The 22,985-nt window shown below is 35.3% G+C and overlaps 1 protein-coding gene across 1 annotated transcript; it reads right to left on the bottom strand.

The window, feature by feature from the left end:
- Positions 1-7,340: 7,340 nt before the first annotated feature.
- LOC110779023 (uncharacterized) lies at positions 7,341-22,784 on the bottom strand. The gene is made up of 8 exons (XM_056832003.1): positions 22,722-22,784; positions 22,537-22,655; positions 10,183-10,246; positions 9,063-9,211; positions 8,135-8,513; positions 7,769-8,029; positions 7,607-7,676; positions 7,341-7,486 (listed from the first exon to the last, which is right to left on the bottom strand). The coding sequence occupies exons 1-8, from the start codon at positions 22,782-22,784 to the stop codon at positions 7,341-7,343; spliced, it is 1,251 nt and encodes a 416-aa protein (XP_056687981.1).
- Positions 22,785-22,985: the final 201 nt, after the last annotated feature.

The raw sequence follows: 22,985 nt of genomic DNA, 5'->3' as shown, positions 1-22,985 counted from the left end.
TATAAAATAATGTTTATGAATTATTTCTTCTCATTTGGTGTTGAATTTTTTTATTTATCAAATTCGGTTTTCGTTTTGGATTCGGTTTCGATTTTTAATATTTGGTTGGGTTTGGATTGGTTCAAGACCTAGATCGGTTTGGGTTCGGTTTGAAAAAATAAAAATCGAATTTTTTCGGTTTTGATTCGGTTTCAGGCGTAATCTAAACCGAACACCGAACTTTCACCCCTAGGAGTTGGTGTGCCGTAACGCATCTAGGCATTTTTTGTGGCTGATCATGGAGTGGTGGTGGGATACCACCAACACTTTCCACTTTCCCTAGGGCGAGATGACTATCACCCTTGAGGATTATACTGCCCTTACGGGTTTGTCCTTTACTGGCACTTCGATATTTCTCCCGAGGGATGGGGAGTTGCCTTTGGAGAGTGTAGTCACGAAGTGCATTGGTGCGGAGCTAGCGACTGAGGTGAAGAAGTATAAGGGGAAGGGGATGATATATTCTCCGTTGGTGTCAGTTTTGATGGAGGGTCCCCCCTCCGGTGCTTTTGCAGACTTGTATGCCCGTATATTCAACTTGCTGTTCATGAGTTTGACTATCTTGTCGAACCGATCTGAGAGGGTTGACCCCTGGTTGATTCCGTTGGTGCGGGATCTTTCTGTGATGGGTTCGTACTGCTAGGGCGAGCCAGCTTATGCGAACTTGATCATCCACATGAGTGTAGCTATGAGAGTTCTTGATAGCCTTGGTAGGAAGATGACATCCATTTGTTTGTGCTCTCTGCCACATATCATCGAGGTACGTGCCTCGTTCACTTTCAGGAATGCTAAATAGATGAACGATTTGATTCCAACTTTACTTTTAGTTGCGTTCTTTGCAATTACGGGGTTTTGAGAGTTTGCCATTCTTTTCTCCTCGGGTTGGGAGGCAAGACGGGGGGTACCCCATATCTCTATGCTGGGGTGCCGCAAGGATTCTGAAGAAGCGACCTAGCACGTCTAGGTTCAGAGACATGATTATGACCACAAATCCTGATGTGGTAAGTATGGTTGACTTTGTTTTGCACTGTCTTGTTTTATGCGGAATTCTGATCTGTTTGTGTTTGTGCTTCTTGCAAATAGGTGGGTTCATTCTGCTGCGAGCAGCTGGGTGATACGGAGGAATTGGCGGAGAGCCAACGTCAGTCCCGATGTATGGGGTAAAAGTTGTATAGTCCTAGACTGAGAAATCGTTAATCATTAAAATAATAATTCTAATTAATCGTTTAAAATCGTAGCATGAAATTTAATTAATTTTATGCTTAAAACCATTAAAACTTGACAATTTAATACTTTTAATGAATCTAAAAATTATAATCGATTACCATAATTAAAATTGTCATCTAATTTTTATTCAATTAGTCATAAGGTTTAAACCAAAACCCTAACCCTAAATCATCAATATAATCATTAATACCCATAAAAATTGAAGCTTTTCTTAATAAATCAAATCTGAAAATTAATGTCCTTCAAATAAAAATATTCCTCAATATTCTAATCATCCAAATCCTCAACTTTGGTGTTCGTAACCAACCCCAGCATAATAGTCAATCAAAATTCAATTTTAATCATAATTTAAAACATAATTTAGAATAGAGAAGATTAGGAAGAAGAGGAGTTATACCAAGCTGGCCTATAGCACGACATGATCACGAATGAGTGTGACCGGGCGCTAAAAAGAGAGAGAAAGGAACGGAGTGGTGCATGCGCAGTAGCACTGATGCAGCTGTTGCTGTTGCTGTGTTGTGCGTGTTCCGCACGAGCAAGAAAAGCAGCAGGGTAGGAAAGGAGGGTGCCGTGAGGGGTAAGGAAGGAGAGGAGAAAGAACTTGAGGGTTTGCAAAATTTGTGAAAGTGGGGATTTAATGAAACATGGGAGGGTATTTATAGGTTCCACTTTCTAGTTGGGCTAGGATTAGGAAGCATTAAAGATGGGCTTGAATTAACGATTGGGCTAGAATAAAATATAAGGTTATTGAATTACTCAGTTGGGATTCTTATAAAAATTGGATCAGGCTTTATAATAATTCAAATCGTTTTACTTTCAAAACCCAAATAAATACCCAACTTGAAATTTAAATTTGTTTCGTACTTAATTTGAATAATAAATATTCTTAATTGATAAAATATATTTAAATAACTATTTAAATGCGATTAAAATTCACAAAATAATAAAAATTGCTTTATAAATAATAAAATATATTTATAATTACTTAAAAATATGAGGTACAACAGTCTATCCTTAAAAGAAGTCCTGTCCTGAAACATGGGCACGATAACTAAAACCTATAACTTAAAACTTGAGACTTTATTGCTTATCTTGCAAAATTTGAAGTTGTTGTATTCTTTAAATGATTAAACATGATAAACTTGGAGTGAAAATTCAATAGAAAGCACTAAATAAATCGTAAAATAAGGGAAATAAGGTAAAAAGCGCGAAATTCTACCGCACTCTATATGACCCCGTAACTCAACTAACCTCGGGAAATAGCTCAGGATATTTCTTTCACATTCCGTCCTCAGCTTCCCATGTCTCTTCTTCTGATTCTTTATTAGATCATAACACACTAGTGGAAAAAGGGTCATTTGCATCGCACTTTTAAGCACATTTGCATCGCACATTGTGCGTGGCAAAAGATCTCGATGCAAATGACTTTTAGTCATTTGCATCGCACAAAAGTGCGATGCAAATGACCCTTATTTGCGTCGCACATTAAGCAAATGTGTGTGGCAAATGACTTTTCAGGCACCATGTTGAAAAGTCATTTGCCACGCACATTAGCATAAAGTGCGTAGCAAATGACTTTCAGGCGCCAAAAAAAAGTCATTTGCCACGCACAATAGCTTAATGTGCGACGCAAATGACAATTTGAGCGCCAAAAAATTAAGTCATTTGCCTCGCACATTAAGCTAACGTGCGTGGCAAATGACTTATTTTTTTTTAAAAAAAAAAAAATTGGTTTTTTTAATATTTTATTGGAAATTCCGACATGACCGTCTTTGAAAGTAGACGCTTCCCAATACCGGGAATACATATATAAATAATACCTGTCACAATAGTTTACAACATAATTAACGTTCCCAACAAAAGGCAATTAAATTTATCAACGATCGATCAATATAATAGTTTTGTGTACTTCAATTTATTATATAAAGTACGTAGTTTATGAGAACATACCTTAGTAAGATCTTGACTATTACCATGATTCATTATTATGTCGTACATAAAACGCATGACGTGGTAGCCACATTCTAGTGATCCCGGTTGTTAAGCACACTACATGCATTAAAATAAATAACACAAGTAAAATTTCTATCTGTAGACACCTACTTTTGTCCCCATTCCCGAAAGGGAAAGGTTCGATGATGAAAACATAAATCTCCACTTGACAACACATCTCCTACAAAATAAACGAATCTCGATTCCCCATTTCATTTCACCCGAAACCTGCTATTTATGGAAACCTGCTAAAAATAGTAACTGCCGTAAAAGGTAGCTTCTAAAAGTGGCAAATCATAAAGGATAGAAACCTGTCAGAATTAGGTGTTGCATTCCAACATAAATCCTAAATGAGATAGAAAACTGCGAGAATCCTATTCCTAATAGGATTCGGAAATAAGAGTTACGTATTAATTAAAATCCTAACGAGCCTAGAGTTCGTAACGGGCCCAGACGCATTCCGTCATAAAATTGATACGCGCTAAAAGACTCGATCAAATCTCAAACTCTACGGATTTCAGGAATCCGAATCTGACTAAAGAAAACAGCCCAGACCCTATTTTCAACGCCTGGCTCTGGGCGCCGAAATCTTCGGCGCCCAGGCCTAGGCGCTGAAAATACCTGGGTACGTGTTTTTTCCTAATTCTTTGTGGATTAGAACTCTGCAATTCTATCTTTCCACGAACTCTTCCCTATAAATAGACCCCTAAATTCGACGTGAAAACAACACACAACAACACATAATTATATTCTGAGTATTGACTCCAACCCTTAGCCTAAGCCTCTCGCTGCGAAATTGTTCACGCGTTCTGTCGCAATCGATCCATAAATCGAACAGAACGTATCCTGTCCCATAATTGAGATTCGTTAAATAAAAAGGAGAAATAGCAAAGTCAAAGTGGTTAGTTTTCTGAGAACCGTGACGCACCTCTCAAGGGTGCGTCGTAATGTGTCCCTTTTCGATGATTTAACTGCTTTCCTCGCCCTTTTTATGAACTGTTAAACTAACCTAATCTGATTGTTCTATCACGCCTAACAAATATAATATTTTTGGGAAATCGGATTATCATGCTAGGTCCCTTAATGCTATTTAAATCAGATAATCACGATCGAATTAGTATTATACGTTGCATATTGCTAAAATCAACTCAGATTAGTTTAATAGTTAACGCATGTCCCTTCAATTATTTATGCTGAGCTAGTAAGGATATCCTGCCTCTGGAGTTATCGACGAGCGAAGTACTCCTCTCGGTAGTTACAGTCCCCCGAACCCTCAATCTCTACCTTGCGGGTGTATGTTGAGAGATCCCCACACCAGGGATCACAAAGGAACCTACGGCCGTCGTGGTCAAACATAATTGCACTCCCTTTATGTCACGATAACCGGGTTTTGTCAGTTTTTCTCATTGTCGTTAAAAACTGAATGGCGACTCCTATATTACTAGTCAATTGGGTGTAAACTCATAGGAAATCCAATTACACTTGATTGAATAAAAAGAATCGTCACACCCACGAGGGACGAGGTCACGCATTAGCCTCGTGCTTTTTCGACCCCCTCACACTATCACATTGTATGTTATAATTTTGAAAAACTTGATTCTTAGATAAATAATAAACTAATTATACCTGTGCTGGAATCCATGTTAATTTAGTTCCCTTAGATTGTCCACTTAATCTCTTGTAACTCCTAAAAGCACTACACATTCGATAAAATATGCAATTATATATACTTTGTTTACGTACACATGTAAATGCAAAGAATATTTTACATGTAAGTGCAATTATAAATCACTACTTTACTTGTTTCCTTGGGTCATATTTAGGCAAAAATGAAGTTTTCGAACCCAACTTTGAACCAAAGAACCTAAGGAATGTTTTCAAACTTATTACACGTTTAATATGCATATTTACAACTTTCTAACGCTCTTTACAATCTATTATTTCACATTTAAGGCTATTTGGGTCGTTCTAGGACATTTTTAGGCAAATATGACGTTTTCGAACCCAACTTTGAACTAAAGAACCTAAGGAATGTTTTCAAACTTATTACACCTTTAATATGCATATTTACAACTTTCTAAGGCTCTTTAAAATCTATTATTTCACATTTAAGGCTAATTGGGTCGTTCTAGGACATTTTTAGGCAAATATGACGTTTTCGAACCCAACTTTGAACTAAAGAACCTAAGGAATGTTTTCAAACTTATTACACGTTTAATATGCATATTTACAACTTTCTAAGGCTCTTTACAATCTATTATTTCACATTTAAGGCTAATTGGGTCGTTCTAGGACATTTTTAGGCAAATATGACGTTTTCGAACCCAACTTTGAACTAAAGAACCAAAGGAATGTTTTCAAACTTATTACACGTTTAATATGCATATTTACAACTTTCTAAGGCTCTTTACAATCTATTATTTCACTTTTAAGGCTAATTGGGTCGTTCTAGGACATTTTTAGGCAAATATGACGTTTTCGAACCCAACTTTGAACTAAAGAACCTAAGGAATGTTTTCAAACTTATTACACCTTTAATATGCATATTTACAACTTTCTAAGGCTCTTTACAATCTATTATTTCACATTTAAGGCTAATTGGGTCGTTCTAGGACATTTTTAAGAAAAAATGAAGTTTTCGAACCCAACTTTGAACTAAAGAACCTAAGGAATGTTTTCAAACCTATTACACCTTTAATATGCATATTTACAACTTTCTAAGGCTCTTTACAATCTATTATTTCACATTTAAGGCTAATTTGGTCGTTCTAAGTCATATTTAGGCAAAAATGAAGTTTTCGAACCCAACTTTGAACTAAAGAACCTAAGGAATGTTTTCAAACTTATTACACGTTTAATATGCATATTTACAACTTTCTAAGGCTCTTTACAATCTATTATTTCACATTTAAGGCTAATTGGGTCGTTCTAGGACATTTTTAGGCAAATATGACGTTTTCGAACCCAACTTTGAACTAAAGAACCTAAGGAATGTTTTCAAACTTATTACACCTTTAATATTCATATTTACAACTTTCTAAGGCTCTTTAAAATCTATTATTTCACATTTAAGGCTAATTGGGTCGTTCTAGGACATTTTTAGGCAAATATGACGTTTTCGAACCCAACTTTGAACTAAAGAACCTAAGGAATGTTTTCAAACTTATTACACGTTTAATATGCATATTTACAACTTTCTAAGGCTCTTTACACTCTATTATTTCACATTTAAGGCTAATTGGGTCGTTCTAGGACATTTTTAGGCAAATATGACGTTTTCGAACCCAACTTTGAACTAAAGAACCTAAGGAATGTTTTCGAAGTTATTACACGTTTAATATACATATTTACAACTTTATAAGGCTCTTTACAATCTATTATTTCACATTTAAGGGTAATTGGGTCGTTCTAGGACATTTTTAGGCAAAAATGACGTTTTCGAACCCAACTTTGAACTAAAGAACCTAAGGAATGTTTTCAAACTTATTACACGTTTAATATGCATATTTACAACTTTCTAAGGCTCTTTACAATCTATTATTTCAAATTTAAGGCTAATTTGGTCGTTCTAAGTCATTTTTAGGCAAAAATTTAGGCAAAATGGCATTTTCATATGCATACTTTACTTACTTGTTTAGTGGCTCCTTAATCATCAAATTTCTCTTCTTCTATTGAGAATCAAATATGTAGACCTCACGTTTAGATAAGCAAAGAACTAAAAGCATCCAGTGACTCCTACATACAAACAATAAACATATGTAGTTAGAAAAAAAAAAGTTAAATTTATAACAATCAATTAAAAACGAAGTTCAAATTAATTTTCATACTTTTCGTAGTATGGACATAAGATGAATGTCTTAGAAGTAAGTGCACTCATGGACCTTGTCATGTACGATAGAATTCGATCTGCATCGGTCTTTAACATGGTGGCCGAGATCATCTCCGGTCACATGAATCCAATAGTATTGGAGTGACAATCATCGTGAAAACACAACTCACTCAAAGCCCTATAATATATAGTGTAATAAGAACGTTAAGACAATCATAAAAATCAAATTTAGGGGCAAAATATTAATTTAGGTAACTCACATAACAAAAACTTGTATTGTCGATATATTTAGCCATGCTCCCGAGAGAAGTTGATCGGTGTCTTCAACGGTGACACTAATTTCAAAGTCTTTTTCCATATTGAATGTCCTTTTAGTGCCTTGCACCTTAACGCGCTCCCCTTCTTTTAATCCCAACATCATAGTTTTCATTACATTGCACTTACCACTCAAATTTTGCACTTTATAATTTTCAAGGAAATATGTTTTTGATTTAGTGTTGGACGTTTTTGTTTCGCATCCACTTCTCCCAAGCACTATCTCTTTCCCTTTGTTCCCTTTCCCTTTAGGCTCTTTACTTGTAGGCTTGTTTACCTGAGGTATGATTTTCAAATAACGATATACATATTAGTGAGCATACATGGTATAATAGTTCTACTTCAAATTATCATGCATATGTTAGTTACCTCCTCATTCGTAAGCGACACCAAATGCTTTGGCCACTGAGTGAAGGTACCATGAGCTTGAGCAAGTTTCTTAATATATTGAGAAGGCACGGGGACGGGAGCTTCTTTGTACGCGGGCTCAAAATCATCAACGCTCACTTTCACGTTATCGGAAGTGACGTCGTTGTGGTGATCAAGGATCAACTCTGGACATATGGTACCATAGGCAACAAAGACTTTCTCGGAGCCTATGTTCAGGTATAGATGGCACGGGACAGGTTCCTTATTATTTATTTTGAACAATAACGCAAATACAATGTAACATGTTAGAAAAGTTCAATAGAATTAACTAGAAACAAATTACTTGAAAGACACAAATTATCATACCGTAATGTCGGCAAAAGGATCTAAACCCCCAGAACGACAACTACTATGAACATTTGCGTCTATCCTCATCTGGCTTGGTATTTGGACACCAAGTTCTTTAGCAAATGTGATAAATTTCTCCATAACCATGGCATCCATCTTGGAGTTCATCTCTTGTATTGTCTCATCTTTGACCCTTTTGGTCACTCTTGCTTCCATTTCCTCCATCTCCGCATCTCCATACCGTTGAAAGCTACGCCGCTCTCCGGTCCCCCACACAGCTTTGATGCCTACTCCACCACCAAATGTTAGCGATCTCCCTTCTTTAGTCTTACCAAGTGCACGAGATAAGACATCATCTCGTGCACTTTTGGGAACAAATTCCCCTTCATCTTGTTTCCTTTTCCATTCATCCTACATGAAATCAAATGGTTTTGAGAAAAGTTCAACACTTGGTTTCATATTTAAGAACATATATGAAATTAGAGGAATCACAACATTACGCAAAATTGTTAAATGAACTTACAATATTTTCTTTGACCTTTTGTGTGCCCTTATCCGGCAAGTAAGGATTTCCTTTCTCATCTGGTACCGATCTTGCAACAAGCCATAAACATGTCCTACTCGGCAAACTTGAAGCAATTGTAGACGCAGAGGAACCATCAGATGACGAAGAAACTGAGGGAATGTACCCTTTTCTTTGCCATTCACTTGTCTTTTCAGCATATGATTTATGTCCCATATGATGAGGATATATGTTGAAAGATTGACTCTGTCTTGCTTTCTCACTTATTTCCTAATTTTAGGGGGGTAAAAGAAATTATTACAAAAAAATAAAACTTAGATTATACCAAGACATTAAATAAGAATATTTTTTTATACCTCAGCTTCTTCGGAGGTACGTATCTTCATAAATTCCTTCCATATATCCTTAGTTATATAACTATACAAATCATATGGCATCCGTTCATCTTTTCGCCTTTTTCTTGTTTCATGGATCCAACCAGTCGCCAATCTTGATTTGAATTCCCTCCACCGCGTATCACAACTCTTTAAGACAACTTCTTTCTTAGTTTCATCTGTGATATGAAATTCTCTCTAAATGAAAGAAAAAGAAAAGGAACAAGAAAGTCCTTTAGCACATGAAAAAGACACATCCATGCTGAATTTGGTGATTCGTTAGATGGCCCTGAATTTGCGTGTTGATCTTCATCCATGCTTGACGCCCTGAACTGTGCAGATCAATGCACATAACTGATCAGAACTGACCAGTTCTGTGCATTGATCTGCACAGTTCTGATCTGAGCTGTGCAGATCAGTGCACAGAACTGGTCAGTTCTGATCAGTTCTGTGCACTGATCTGCACAGCTCAGATCAGAACTGTGTAGATCAATGCACATAACTGATCAGAACTGACCAGTTCTGTGCACTGATCTGCACAGCTCAGATCAGTTCTGTGCAGATCAGTGCATAGAACTGGTCAGTTCTGATCAGTTCTCAGTTCTGCGCACTGATCTGCACAGTTCTAATCTGAGCTGTGCAGATCAGTGCACATAACTGGTTAGTTCTGATCAGTTCTGTGCACAGATCTGCACAGCTCAGATCAGAACTGTGCAGATCAATGCACAGAACTGATCAGAACTGACCAGTTCTGTGCACTGATCTGCACAGCTCAGATCAGTTCTGTGCAAATCAGTGCACAGAACTGGTCAGTTCTGATCAGTTATGTGCATTGATCTGCACAGTTCTGATCTGAGCTGTGTAGATCAGTGCACAGAACTGATCAGAACTGACAAGTTCTGTGCACTGATCTGCACAGATCTGATCTGAGCTGTGCAGATTAGTGCACAGAACTGGTCAGTTCTGATCAGTTCTGTGCACTGATCTGCACAGTTCTGATCTGAGCTGTGCAGATCAGTGCACAGAACTGGTCAGTTCTGATCAGTTCTGTGCACTCATCTGCACAGCTCAGATCAGTTCTGTGCAGATCAGTGCACAGTTCTGATCAGTTCCGTGCAGATTTTCGCACCCCATTTCCCTTACGGTACACCGAAACAAGCTCAAATTACCTTCAGTATGACGGATTTGACTATCTTGGATTGTTTCCTCTCTTTTTTTCTTCTACCCAAGCATCTGCAAAATTAAAGGGAGCAGAAGTTTATGTTTAATAGCAAAATCAAAGAGTTTAAGAAAGTATAAATGACATTTTCGAACCCAACTTTTAACTAAAAAACTTAAGGAATGTTTTCAAACTTATTACATGTCTCATATGCATAGTTATAACTTTCTAAGACTCGTACTAATCTATTATTTCACATTTAAGGCTAATTGGGTCGTTATAGTACATATTTAGGCAAAAATGACATTTTCGAACCCAACTTTGAACTAAACAACTTAAGGAATGTTTTCAAACTTATTACATGTCTCATATGCATAGTTATAACTTTCTAAGACTCGTACTAATCTATATTTCACATTTAAGGCTAATTGAGTCGTTATAGTACATATTTAGGCAAAAATGACATTTTCGAACCCAACTTTTAACTAAACAACTTAAGGAATGTTTTCAAACTTATTACATGTCTCATATGCATAGTTATAACTTTCTAAGACTCGTACTAATCTATTATTTCACATTTAAGGCTAATTGAGTCGTTATAGTACATATTTAGGCAAAAATGACATTTTCGAACCCAACTTTTAACTAAACAGGAATGTTTTCAAACTTATTACATGTCTCATATGCATAGTTATAACTTTCTAAAACTCGTACTAATCTATTATTTCACATTTAAGGCTAATTGGGTCATTATAGTACATATTTAGGTAAAAATGACATTTTCGAACCCAACTTTTACCTAAACAACTTAAGGAATATTTTCAAACTTATTACATGTCTCATATGCATAGTTATAACTTTCTAAGACTCGTACTAATCTATTATTTCACATTTAAGGCTAATTGGGTCGTTATAGTACATATTTAGGCAAAAATGACGTTTTCGAACCCAACTTTTAACTAAACAACTTAAGGAATGTTTTCAAACTTATTACATGTCTCATATGCATAGTTATAACTTTCTAAGACTCGTACTAATCTATTATTTCACATTTAAGGCTAATTGGGTCGTTATAGTACATATTTAGGCAAAAATGACATTTTCAAACCCAACTTTGAACTAAACAACTTAAGGAATGTTTTCAAACTTATTACATGTCTCATATGCATAGTTATAACTTTCTAAGACTCGTACTAATCTATATTTCACATTTAAGGCTAATTGAGTCGTTATAGTACATATTTAGGCAAAAATGACATTTTCGAACCCAACTTTTAACTAAACAACTTAAGGAATGTTTTCAAACTTATTACATGTCTCATATGCATAGTTATAACTTTCTAAGACTCGTACTAATCTATTATTTCACATTTAAGGCTAATTGAGTCGTTATAGTACATATTTAGGCAAAAATGACATTTTCGAACCTAACTTTTAACTAAACAGGAATGTTTTCAAACTTATTACATGTCTCATATGCATAGTTATAACTTTCTAAAACTCGTACTAATCTATTATTTCACATTTAAGGCTAATTGGGTCATTATAGTACATATTTAGGCAAAAATGACATTTTCGAACCCAACTTTTAACTAAACAACTTAAGGAATGTTTTCAAACTTATTACATGTCTCATATGCATAGTTATAACTTTCTAAGACTCGTACTAATCTATTATTTCACATTTAAGGCTAATTGGGTCGTTATAGTACATATTTAGGCAAAAATGACGTTTTCGAACCCAACTTTTAACTAAACAACTTAAGGAATGTTTTCAAACTTATTACATGTCTCATATGCATAGTTATAACTTTCTAAGACTCGTACTAATCTATTATTTCACATTTAAGGCTAATTGGGTCGTTATAGTACATATTTAGGCAAAAATGACATTTTCAAACCCAACTTTGAACTAAACAACTTAAGGAATGTTTTCAAACTTATTACATGTCTCATATGCATAGTTATAACTTTCTAAGACTCGTACTAATCTATATTTCACATTTAAGGCTAATTGAGTCGTTATAGTACATATTTAGGCAAAATTGACATTTTCGAACCCAACTTTTAACTAAACAACTTAAGGAATGTTTTCAAACTTATTACATGTCTCATATGCGTAGTTATAACTTTCTAAGACTCGTACTAATCTATTATTTCACATTTAAGGCTAATTGAGTCGTTATAGTACATATTTAGGCAAAAATGACATTTTCGAACCCAACTTTTAACTAAACAGAAATGTTTTCAAACTTATTACATGTCTCATATGCATAGTTATAACTTTCTAAAACTCGTACTAATCTATTATTTCACATTTAAGGCTAATTGGGTCGTTATAGTACATATTTAGGCAAAAATGACATTTTCGAACCCAACTTTTAACTAAACAACTTAAGGAATGTTTTCAAACTTATTACATGTCTCATATGCATAGTTATAACTTTCTAAGACTCGTACTAATCTACTATTTCACATTTAAGGCTAATTGGGTCGTTATAGTACATATTTAGGCAAAAATGACGTTTTCGAACCCAACTTTTAACTAAACAACTTAAGGAATGTTTTCAAACTTATTACATGTCTCATATGCATAGTTATAAATTTCTAAGACTCGTACTAATCTATTATTTCACATTTAAGGCTAATTGGGTCGTTATAGTACATATTTAGGCAAAAATGACATTTTCAAACCCAACTTTGAACTAAACAACTTAAGGAATGTTTTCAAACTTATTACATGTCTCATATGCATAGTTATAACTTTCTAAGACTCGTACTAATCTATATTTCACATTTAAGGCTAATTGAGTCGTTATAGTACATATTTAGGCAAAAATGACATTTTCGAACCCAACTTTTAACTAAACAACTTAAGGAATGTTTTCAAACTTATTACATGTCTCATATGCATAGTTATAACTTTCTAAGACTCGTACTAATCTATTATTTCACATTTAAGGCTAATTGGGTCGTTATAGTACATATTTAGGCAAAAATGACATTTTCGAACCCAACTTTGAACTAAACAACTTAAGGAATGTTTTCAAACTTATTACATGTCTCATATGCATAGTTATAACTTTCTAAGACTCGTACTAATCTATATTTCACATTTAAGGCTAATTGAGTCGTTATAGTACATATTTAGGCAAAAATGACATTTTCCAACCCAGCTTTTAACTAAACAACTTAAGGAATGTTTTCAAACTTATTACATGTCTCATATGCATAGTTATAACTTTCTAAGACTCGTACTAATCTATTATTTCACATTTAAGGCTAATTGAGTCGTTATAGTACATATTTAGGCAAAAATGACATTTTCGAACCCAACTTTTAACTAAATAGGAATGTTTTCAAACTTATTACATGTCTCATATGCATAGTTATAACTTTCTAAAACTCGTACTAATCTATTATTTCACATTTAAGGCTAATTGGGTCATTATAGTACATATTTAGGCAAAAATGACATTTTCGAACCCAACTTTTACCTAAACAACTTAAGGAATGTTTTCAAACTTATTACATATCTCATATGCATAGTTATAACTTTCTAAGACTCGTACTAATCTATTATTTCACATTTAAGGCTAATTGGGTCGTTATAGTACATATTTAGGCAAAAATGACGTTTTCGAACCCAACTTTTAACTAAACAACTTAAGGAATGTTTTCAAACTTATTACATGTCTCATATGCATAGTTATAACTTTCTAAGACTCGTACTAATCTATTATTTCACATTTAAGGCTAATTGGGTCGTTATAGTACATATTTAGGCAAAAATGACATTTTCAAACCCAACTTTGAACTAAACAACTTAAGGAATGTTTTCAAACTTATTACATGTCTCATATGCATAGTTATAACTTTCTAAGACTCGTACTAATCTATATTTCACATTTAAGGCTAATTGAGTCATTATAGTACATATTTAGGCAAAAATGACATTTTCGAACCCAACTTTTAACTAAACAACTTAAGGAATGTTTTCAAACTTATTACATGTCTCATATGCATAGTTATAACTTTCTAAGACTCGTACTAATCTATTATTTCACATTTAAGGCTAATTGAGTCGTTATAGTACATATTTAGGCAAAAATGACATTTTCGAACCCAACTTTTAACTAAACAGGAATGTTTTCAAACTTATTACATGTCTCATATGCATAGTTATAACTTTCTAAAACTCGTACTAATCTATTATTTCACATTTAAGGCTAATTGGGTCATTATAGTACATATTTAGGCAAAAATGACATTTTCGAACCCAACTTTTAACTAAACAACTTAAGGAATGTTTTCAAACTTATTACATGTCTCATATGCATAGTTATAACTTTCTAAGACTCGTACTAATCTATTATTTCACATTTAAGGCTAATTGGGTCGTTATAGTACATATTTAGGCAAAAATGACGTTTTCGAACCCAACTTTTAACTAAACAACTTAAGGAATGTTTTCAAACTTATTACATGTCTCATATGCATAGTTATAACTTTCTAAGACTCGTACTAATCTATTATTTCACATTTAAGGCTAATTGGGTCGTTATAGTACATATTTAGGCAAAAATGACATTTTCAAACCCAACTTTGAACTAAACAACTTAAGGAATGTTTTCAAACTTATTACATGTCTCATATGCATAGTTATAACTTTCTAAGACTCGTACTAATCTATATTTCACATTTAAGGCTAATTGAGTCGTTATAGTACATATTTAGGCAAAAATGACATTTTCGAACCCAACTTTTAACTAAACAACTTAAGGAATGTTTTCAAACTTATTACATGTCTCATATGCATAGTTATAACTTTCTAAGACTCGTACTAATCTATTATTTCACATTTAAGGCTAATTGAGTCGTTATAGTACATATTTAGGCAAAAATGACATTTTCGAACCCAACTTTTAACTAAACAGGAATGTTTTCAAACTTATTACATGTCTCATATGCATAGTTATAACTTTCTAAAACTCGTACTAATCTATTATTTCACATTTAAGGCTAATTGGGTCATTATAGTACATATTTAGGCAAAAATGACATTTTCGAACCCAACTTTTAACTAAACAACTTAAGGAATGTTTTCAAACTTATTACATGTCTCATATGCATAGTTATAACTTTCTAAGACTCGTACTAATCTATTATTTCACATTTAAGGCTAATTGGGTCGTTATAGTACATATTTAGGCAAAAATGACGTTTTCGAACCCAACTTTTAACTAAACAACTTAAGGAATGTTTTCAAACTTATTACATGTCTCATATGCATAGTTATAACTTTCTAAGACTCGTACTAATCTATTATTTCACATTTAAGGCTAATTGGGTCGTTATAGTACATATTTAGGCAAAAATGACATTTTCAAACCCAACTTTGAACTAAACAACTTAAGGAATGTTTTCAAACTTATTACATGTCTCATATGCATAGTTATAACTTTCTAAGACTCGTACTAATCTATATTTCACATTTAAGGCTAATTGAGTCGTTATAGTACATATTTAGGCAAAAATGACATTTTCGAACCCAACTTTTAACTAAACAACTTAAGGAATGTTTTTAAACTTATTACATGTCTCATATGCATAGTTATAACTTTCTAAGACTCGTACTAATCTATTATTTCACATTTAAGGCTAATTGAGTCGTTATAGTACATATTTAGGCAAAAATGACATTTTCGAACCCAACTTTTAACTAAACAGGAATGTTTTCAAACTTATTACATGTCTCATATGCATAGTTATAACTTTCTAAAACTCGTACTAATCTATTATTTCACATTTAAGGCTAATTGGGTCGTTATAGTACATATTTAGGCAAAAATGACATTTTCGAACCCAACTTTTAACTAAACAACTTAAGGAATGTTTTCAAAGTTATTACATGTCTCATATGCATAGTTATAACTTTCTAAGACTCGTACTAATCTATTATTTCACATTTAAGGCTAATTGGGTCGTTATAGTACATATTTAGGCAAAAATGACGTTTTCGAACCCAACTTTTAACTAAACAACTTAAGGAATGTTTTCAAACTTATTACATGTCTCATATGCATAGTTATAAATTTCTAAGACTCGTACTAATCTATTATTTCACATTTAAGGCTAATTGGGTCGTTATAGTACATACTTAGGCAAAAATGACGTTTTCGAACCCAACTTTTAACTAAACAACTTAAGGAATGTTTTCAAACTTATTACATGTCTCATATGCATAGTTATAACTTTCTAAGACTCGTACTAATCTATTATTCCACATTTAAGGCTAATTGGGTCGTTATAGTACATATTTAGGCAAAAATGACATTTTCGAACACAACTTTTAACTAAACTACAAATTAACTTGGTGAAAAAAATAGTTGCCAAAATAGTACCTATCTCACTATTTCTCTTTTTCAACATAAAATCCTTCATCATGATCTCGGGGCGCTTATAACTCATGTCAACATCGTCAATTATTTGAGGGATATGCCAGGAGGAAGGTGGAATCTCATTAAATTGCTCATCATACTCTTCTTCATCATCTACATCCTCAACGCCAAGTATTCTTCTTTTGCCTTCCAGAACAACTGACCAACTACGATCAGCAGGGTCAACCATGTAAAAGATTTGTTTTGCATGTGATGCTAATATGAAAGGATCTGCAAGATGCCCAACTCGACTAAAGTATACAAGTGTCAGGTACCCATGTTCATCCTTTTTGACACCGCGACTAATATCAACCCACTTGCACCGGAATAGAGGAATCTTAAAATACTTATATTCCAACTCTAATATTTCTTCAATGACTCCATAGTAAGAGTTCGTCTTATCTACAAGTGTTCTATCTTTTACACTAGCATACTCTGAAGACAAACATATTGCCGTAACACCACTATTTTGCATCGTCGTTTTGTCATCTTGTCGCTTCGTGTAAAAAGAATAGCCATTGATGTCGTACCCCTCATAAGATATGACTTGATATTTAGGACCATATGCCAACCATCTCACCATGTCAGATACCTCATTAGGCGTGTCGGAAAATTGATCCATCACTCGACGCTTGAACCATGTGAGGAATGAACGATTATGCTCTTTTATCAGTTGAGGACCATTTTTTGAAGGATATTGCTCTCTAAGAAAGTTCATGTGCTCAGCCACGTATGGATGGACTTCACTAAGACTTTGCACCACAAACAGCTCAACCTTACACATCATTTCAGAACCGATTGATATCCTTTTCCTGCCAATTGTACCTTGACCCCCAAGTCTCCCATCATGTCTAGACTTTGGTACTCCGACTTCTTTCAAACGTGCCATATATTGAGAAACCCATGCAGCAACTTCCTCCGCGACAGTTCGTTGGACAATACTAGCTTCAGGTTTGGCCGGATTCATCACTCTATATTTCAAGGTACCCATTTCCCGTTCAAAGGGATACATGTACCTCATACAAACTGGCTCACAAAGCATAATTTCACGAACAAGATGAATAATCAAATGAGGCATCATGTCAAAGAATGATGGCGGAAAATACTTTTCAAACCGACACATGGTCTCAAGTACATCGGCCTGCAAATCATCCAGTATTGTTGGATTGATCACCTTGCTACAAATTGTGTTGAAAAAGAAACACAATCTTGTAATGGTATACCTCACTTGTGGCGGCAATATCCCTCGAATTGCAACCGGCAGCAATTGTTGCATCAACACGTGACAATCATGAGATTTCATTCCAACTAATTTCAAGTCAGACATGGACACAAGTCTACGAAAATTTGAAGAGTAACCAGCAGGGACCTTTAAGCCATGCAAAGACTCACAAAAGCTAGCTTTCTCCTTTTTAGACAAGGTGAAACAAGCTGGGGGAAGGTACCAGCGTTTTCCCCTTTCTTGAGGTGCCAACTCGGAGCGACCCATAGCAGCCATATCTTGTCTAACTTTAGGCCCATCCTTCGTTTTCCCTTGCATATTCAACAATGTCCCAACAATAGCATCACAAACATTTTTCTCAATATGCATTACATCCAAACAATGCCTAACTTCCAAATCTCTCCAATATGGGAGATCCCAAAAGATAGACCTCTTCTTGTAACCACCACTTGGCTGACTTTATAAGGCTTACCAAACTCTGTCTCAATACTTTAACCCGTTCATAAACCTCACACGCACATAAGGGGGCAGGAGCTTCTCTCATCTCCAATTCTCCATTAAAAGCTTCCTTCTCTTTTCGAAATGGGTGATCTTCAGGAAGATACATCCGGTAATCCATGTACACATCTTTCCCACAAAATTTTAGGCGCCTCGAGACCAAATCATCATGACAAACTGGACATGCCTTCTTTCCCTTTACAGAATACCCTGACAAATTTCCATAAGCCGGGAAATCATTTATCGTACAAAAAATCATGGCACGTAAAGTGAAATTGGTTTTGGTGTATGCATCAAACATCAACACCCCTTCATCCCACAACAATTTCAAATCTTCAAATGAGTGGCTCTAGATACACATCTATGTCATTTCCGGGTTGTTTAGGCCCAGAGATTAAGAGCGACAACATGATGTATCTACGCTTCATGCATAACCAAGGAGGCAAATTATATATGGTGAGAAGAACCGACCAAGTGCTATATTGGGTACTAAGTGTCCCAAATGGGTTCATTCCATCCGTGCAAAGACCAAGCCTGAGATTCCGAACTTCTTCCCTAAAGACCTTGTACTTTCGATCAATGTTCCTCCATTGTGGAGAATCAGCAGGATGCCTCATTAACCCATCTTTCTTCCTCCCTTCGGCATGCCACCTCAAAAGTTTTGCAGTTTTCTCTTCTGAGAAAAGGCGCTTAAATCTTGGTATAATAGGAAGATACCAAAGCACCTTAGCCGGAGAAGGTTTCTTCTTTGTTGATGTTGCATCATTCTCCACGATCTTGTAACGGGACAATCCGCATCTTGGACACTCATGCAGATTTGCATACTGCTTTCGATACAACACGCAATCATTTGGACACGCGTGTATCTTCTCGTAATCCATACCCAAAGGACACATAAGCTTCTGGGCCTCATAGTTAGACCTTGGAAGTTTGTTTCCTTCAGGAAGATTACCGGACGTGGCCTCCAAAAACTGTGAAAAACTCTTGTTGGTCCAACCGTTTTCCACCTTTAAGTTGAAATATTCGATGACGGCACCAAGTACAGTTTGTGTAGAACCAGGATATAACGGTGTTGCGGAAGCTTTGATTATACTATCATATAATAGGGGACGCTCAACGAAATGATGGTCTTCCACATCATGCATCATATCATCTATCCTATCTTTCTCCTCTTCTTCCTCACTTTCAACACCAATATCATCCTCAATTTCATTATCATCACCATTATCACAATTATTATGCTGACTCGAGCTCGACATACTAGAATTTGCCCCATGATCTATGCTCTCACCATGCCATGTCCACGTCGTGTAGTTACCCTTAAAACCGCGACGAACTATGTGATCAACAATATCATCAATATCCCGATACCCCCTTGAATTATTGCAATCACAACAAGGACACAGAATTAAACTTGATTCATGTTCTGATTGATGTTTCAAGGCAACCTTAATGAACTCTTGAATCCCTTGTAAGAACCTTGTAGAAAATCGTTTACTACCATACATCCAACTTCGATCCATTTTCAACCACTAAAGATAAAACAATATGACCAAATTTTGTCAAAGGTTAGAATATAAACTAGGCTATTCATATCATTATAATCCACAATTTTGTAGCAAACCCAAAACATGATTTCATATATCACCTAAATTCATTTCATAGCCTAAATTCATTTCATAACCTACACAAACCATCTCATAAAACTACACAAACCCAAACCTTCATTTCATAACTTTTAATTCAACAAAACCTTAATGTAATAAACAACTAAAATTCAACAAAACCTAAATCCTAAAATGCACCCAATTAAATATAATTCAACTAAAATTCAACAAAACCTACAACTAAAATTCAACAAAACCTAAATCCTAAAATGTACCCAATTAAAATTCAACAAATAATATCAACCATTAAAATTCAATTATAATGCATAATTAAAATTCAATTATAATGCATAATTAAAATTCAATTATAATGTCTACAATTAAAATTAAAATACACAATTAAAATTCAATAAATATCAAAACTAAAATTCAATACCTAAGAGAGGAGAGACGACACTGAACAAGGGCGGCTGAGTGGGCGGCGGCGTGGGCAGCTGCCGTGCCGTGGACGACTTCCTTGGCCGTGGGCGGCGGCTCTAAAAAGGGAGCAGGGCAGGAATCAGTGAAGCGGTGAAGTAGCGAAGCAGTGAAGCAGCGAAGGAACGACGGAAGGCAACGACGGAAGGCGGCAGTGAAGCAACGACGACAGTGAACAAGGTGAAGCCGCCGGTGAGAACAAAGAAGCTAGTGTTGGTGTTGGTTTCGTTTGGGAGGGAAGCAGTGTTTGTCGAGAAATTAACCTAAGTCAGAATGAAGTTCCTAAGCAACTAAGCTAGTGAGCGCGAATTCGAAAAAAAAAAATCAAAACAAGTGCATCGCAGATTTATAATTCTGCGTGGCAAATGACTCTAGTGCAAATGACTAAATTTTATGCTAAAATTTGTTATTTGCTTCGCATGTTCAGAATGGCGTGGCAAATGCGGGGATGCAAATAAGCCTTTTTCCACTAGTGACACCTTCACAATCTTAACATCCTTAGTTCGTGTACTACGCACTTTACTATCCAGGATTTTGACCGGTCTTTCCTCGAAAGATAAACTTTGGTCTAATTCTATGGTTTTCCGTTGCAACACATGCGACTTATCGGAACATACTTTCTCAATTGAGAGATGTGGAACACATTATGCACTTTATGCAAGTCAATTGGTAAGGCTAGTGTATAAGATACCTTTCCTATTCGTCCTAGGTTCTCATAAGGACTTATGTACTATGGGCTAAGCTTTCCTTTCTATCCAAACCTCATTACACCTTTAATTGGTGAAACTTTGAGTAACACTTTGTCACCCACACTTGGAATTCTTCGTCCCTAAGTTTCAAGTCTGCATAGCTATTTGGCGAACTTGCGCTGCTTAAATCTTGGATGAATAGTTCTAACTTGGTTCATTGTGTCCTCTATCGTTTGAGGTCCTAACACAACAGTCTCACTAATGTCTCTCCAACACAACGGACTTCTACATTTCCTTATGTACAAGGCCTCCAATGGTGTCATTCCTATACTGGCATGATAGCTATTGTTATAGGAAAATTAAATCAAATCTAGACTATCTTCCCAACTTCCTTGGAAATTAATCACACATACACGAACCATATCCTCAAGTGTCTGAATGGTTCTCTTAGTTTGTCCATCTGTGGCTGGATGGAACGATGTATTAATTTTTAATGTCCTACCAATGTTATTCTGCACACTTTTCCAGAATTTTGAAAGAAACCTTGAATCCCTACCTGATACGATATCCTTAGGAACTCCATGTAGTCTCACAACATACTTAATGTAAGTCTTAGAAAGTTTCTCCATCTTCCAGGTCTCCTTCATTGGTATAAACACTGCTGACTATGTCAATATATGTACCACAACCCAAATGGTATCATTTCGAACCTTCGACTTGGGAAAACAAGTGACGAAGTCCATAGAAATATAGTCCCATTTACAACTCAGAATTTCTAATGGTTGAACCTTTCCTAGAGGTCTCCTATGCTCTATCTTGACTTTCTGACAAGTGAAGCATCTAGCTACAAACTCAGCTACTTCATTCTTCATCATTGGCCACCAATAGACCTTCTTTAGATCCTTATACAACTTGTCACCACATGAGTGAACAGAATACGGTGCATTGTGACTTTATCTCATAAGGTTTTCCTTCAGTTCTTCACACTTTTGAGGCACACACCACCTTCCTTTGTACCTCAAACTTCCATCATCATGGATCTTAAAATCCGTTTCCTTTCCCTGCTAAATATTTTCTTTGATTCGCTCCACCTTTACATCACCAACTTGATTTTCCTTAATCTCATCAGATGCTGATGGTTGAATAGTCAACGCATTCGTCATTCCCTCCAGACATTCACCACTCACGATATCTAGATTCAATAGTTGCATTTCCTTGCACAACTCGTTAGCAACTACTAACACATATACGCTATGACTTGATTTCCTACTCAAGGCATCTATAACTACATTTTCCTTCGTGATACTGGACGTCTAGATCATAATCCTTGATTAATTCCAACCATATCCTTTGACTCATATTCAAATCTTCTGTGTGAAAATATACTTCAAGCTCTTATGATCCGTGAATATCTTATATTTCACACCATACATGTAGTGTCTCCATATCTTTAATACAAACACTATGGCCGCTAGCTCTAAATCATGGGCAGGGTAATTAGCTTCATAAGGTTTCAACTGCCTTGATTCATACGCAATGACCTTCCCATTCTGCATCCATACACACCCAAAACCATTCTTTGACACATCAATATATATATATATATATATATATACATCATAGGTATCACCTCTATCTGGTGGTGTTAGCACTGGCGCGGTGGTCAATCGCATCTGCATGGCTTGCAATTCTTCCTCACACTACATATTCAACTCAAAGCTAGCTTTCTTTTTCATCAAAGAAGTCATTAGCTTGGCTATTCTAGAGAAATCTTGCAAAAAGCACCTATAATATCCAGCTAAACCAAGAAAACTTAAAATATCAGTGACACTCTTAGGTGTAGGCCATTCACTAACAACTTCAATAGTTGCAAGGTGCAC

The sequence above is a fragment of the Spinacia oleracea genome, chromosome 1 (assembly GCF_020520425.1).
Source record: "Spinacia oleracea cultivar Varoflay chromosome 1, BTI_SOV_V1, whole genome shotgun sequence".
NCBI classification, from domain to species: Eukaryota; Viridiplantae; Streptophyta; class Magnoliopsida; order Caryophyllales; family Amaranthaceae; genus Spinacia; species Spinacia oleracea.
The sequence above is the reverse complement of the archived record's forward strand: the minus strand, read 5'-3'. Positions and strand labels throughout refer to the sequence as shown.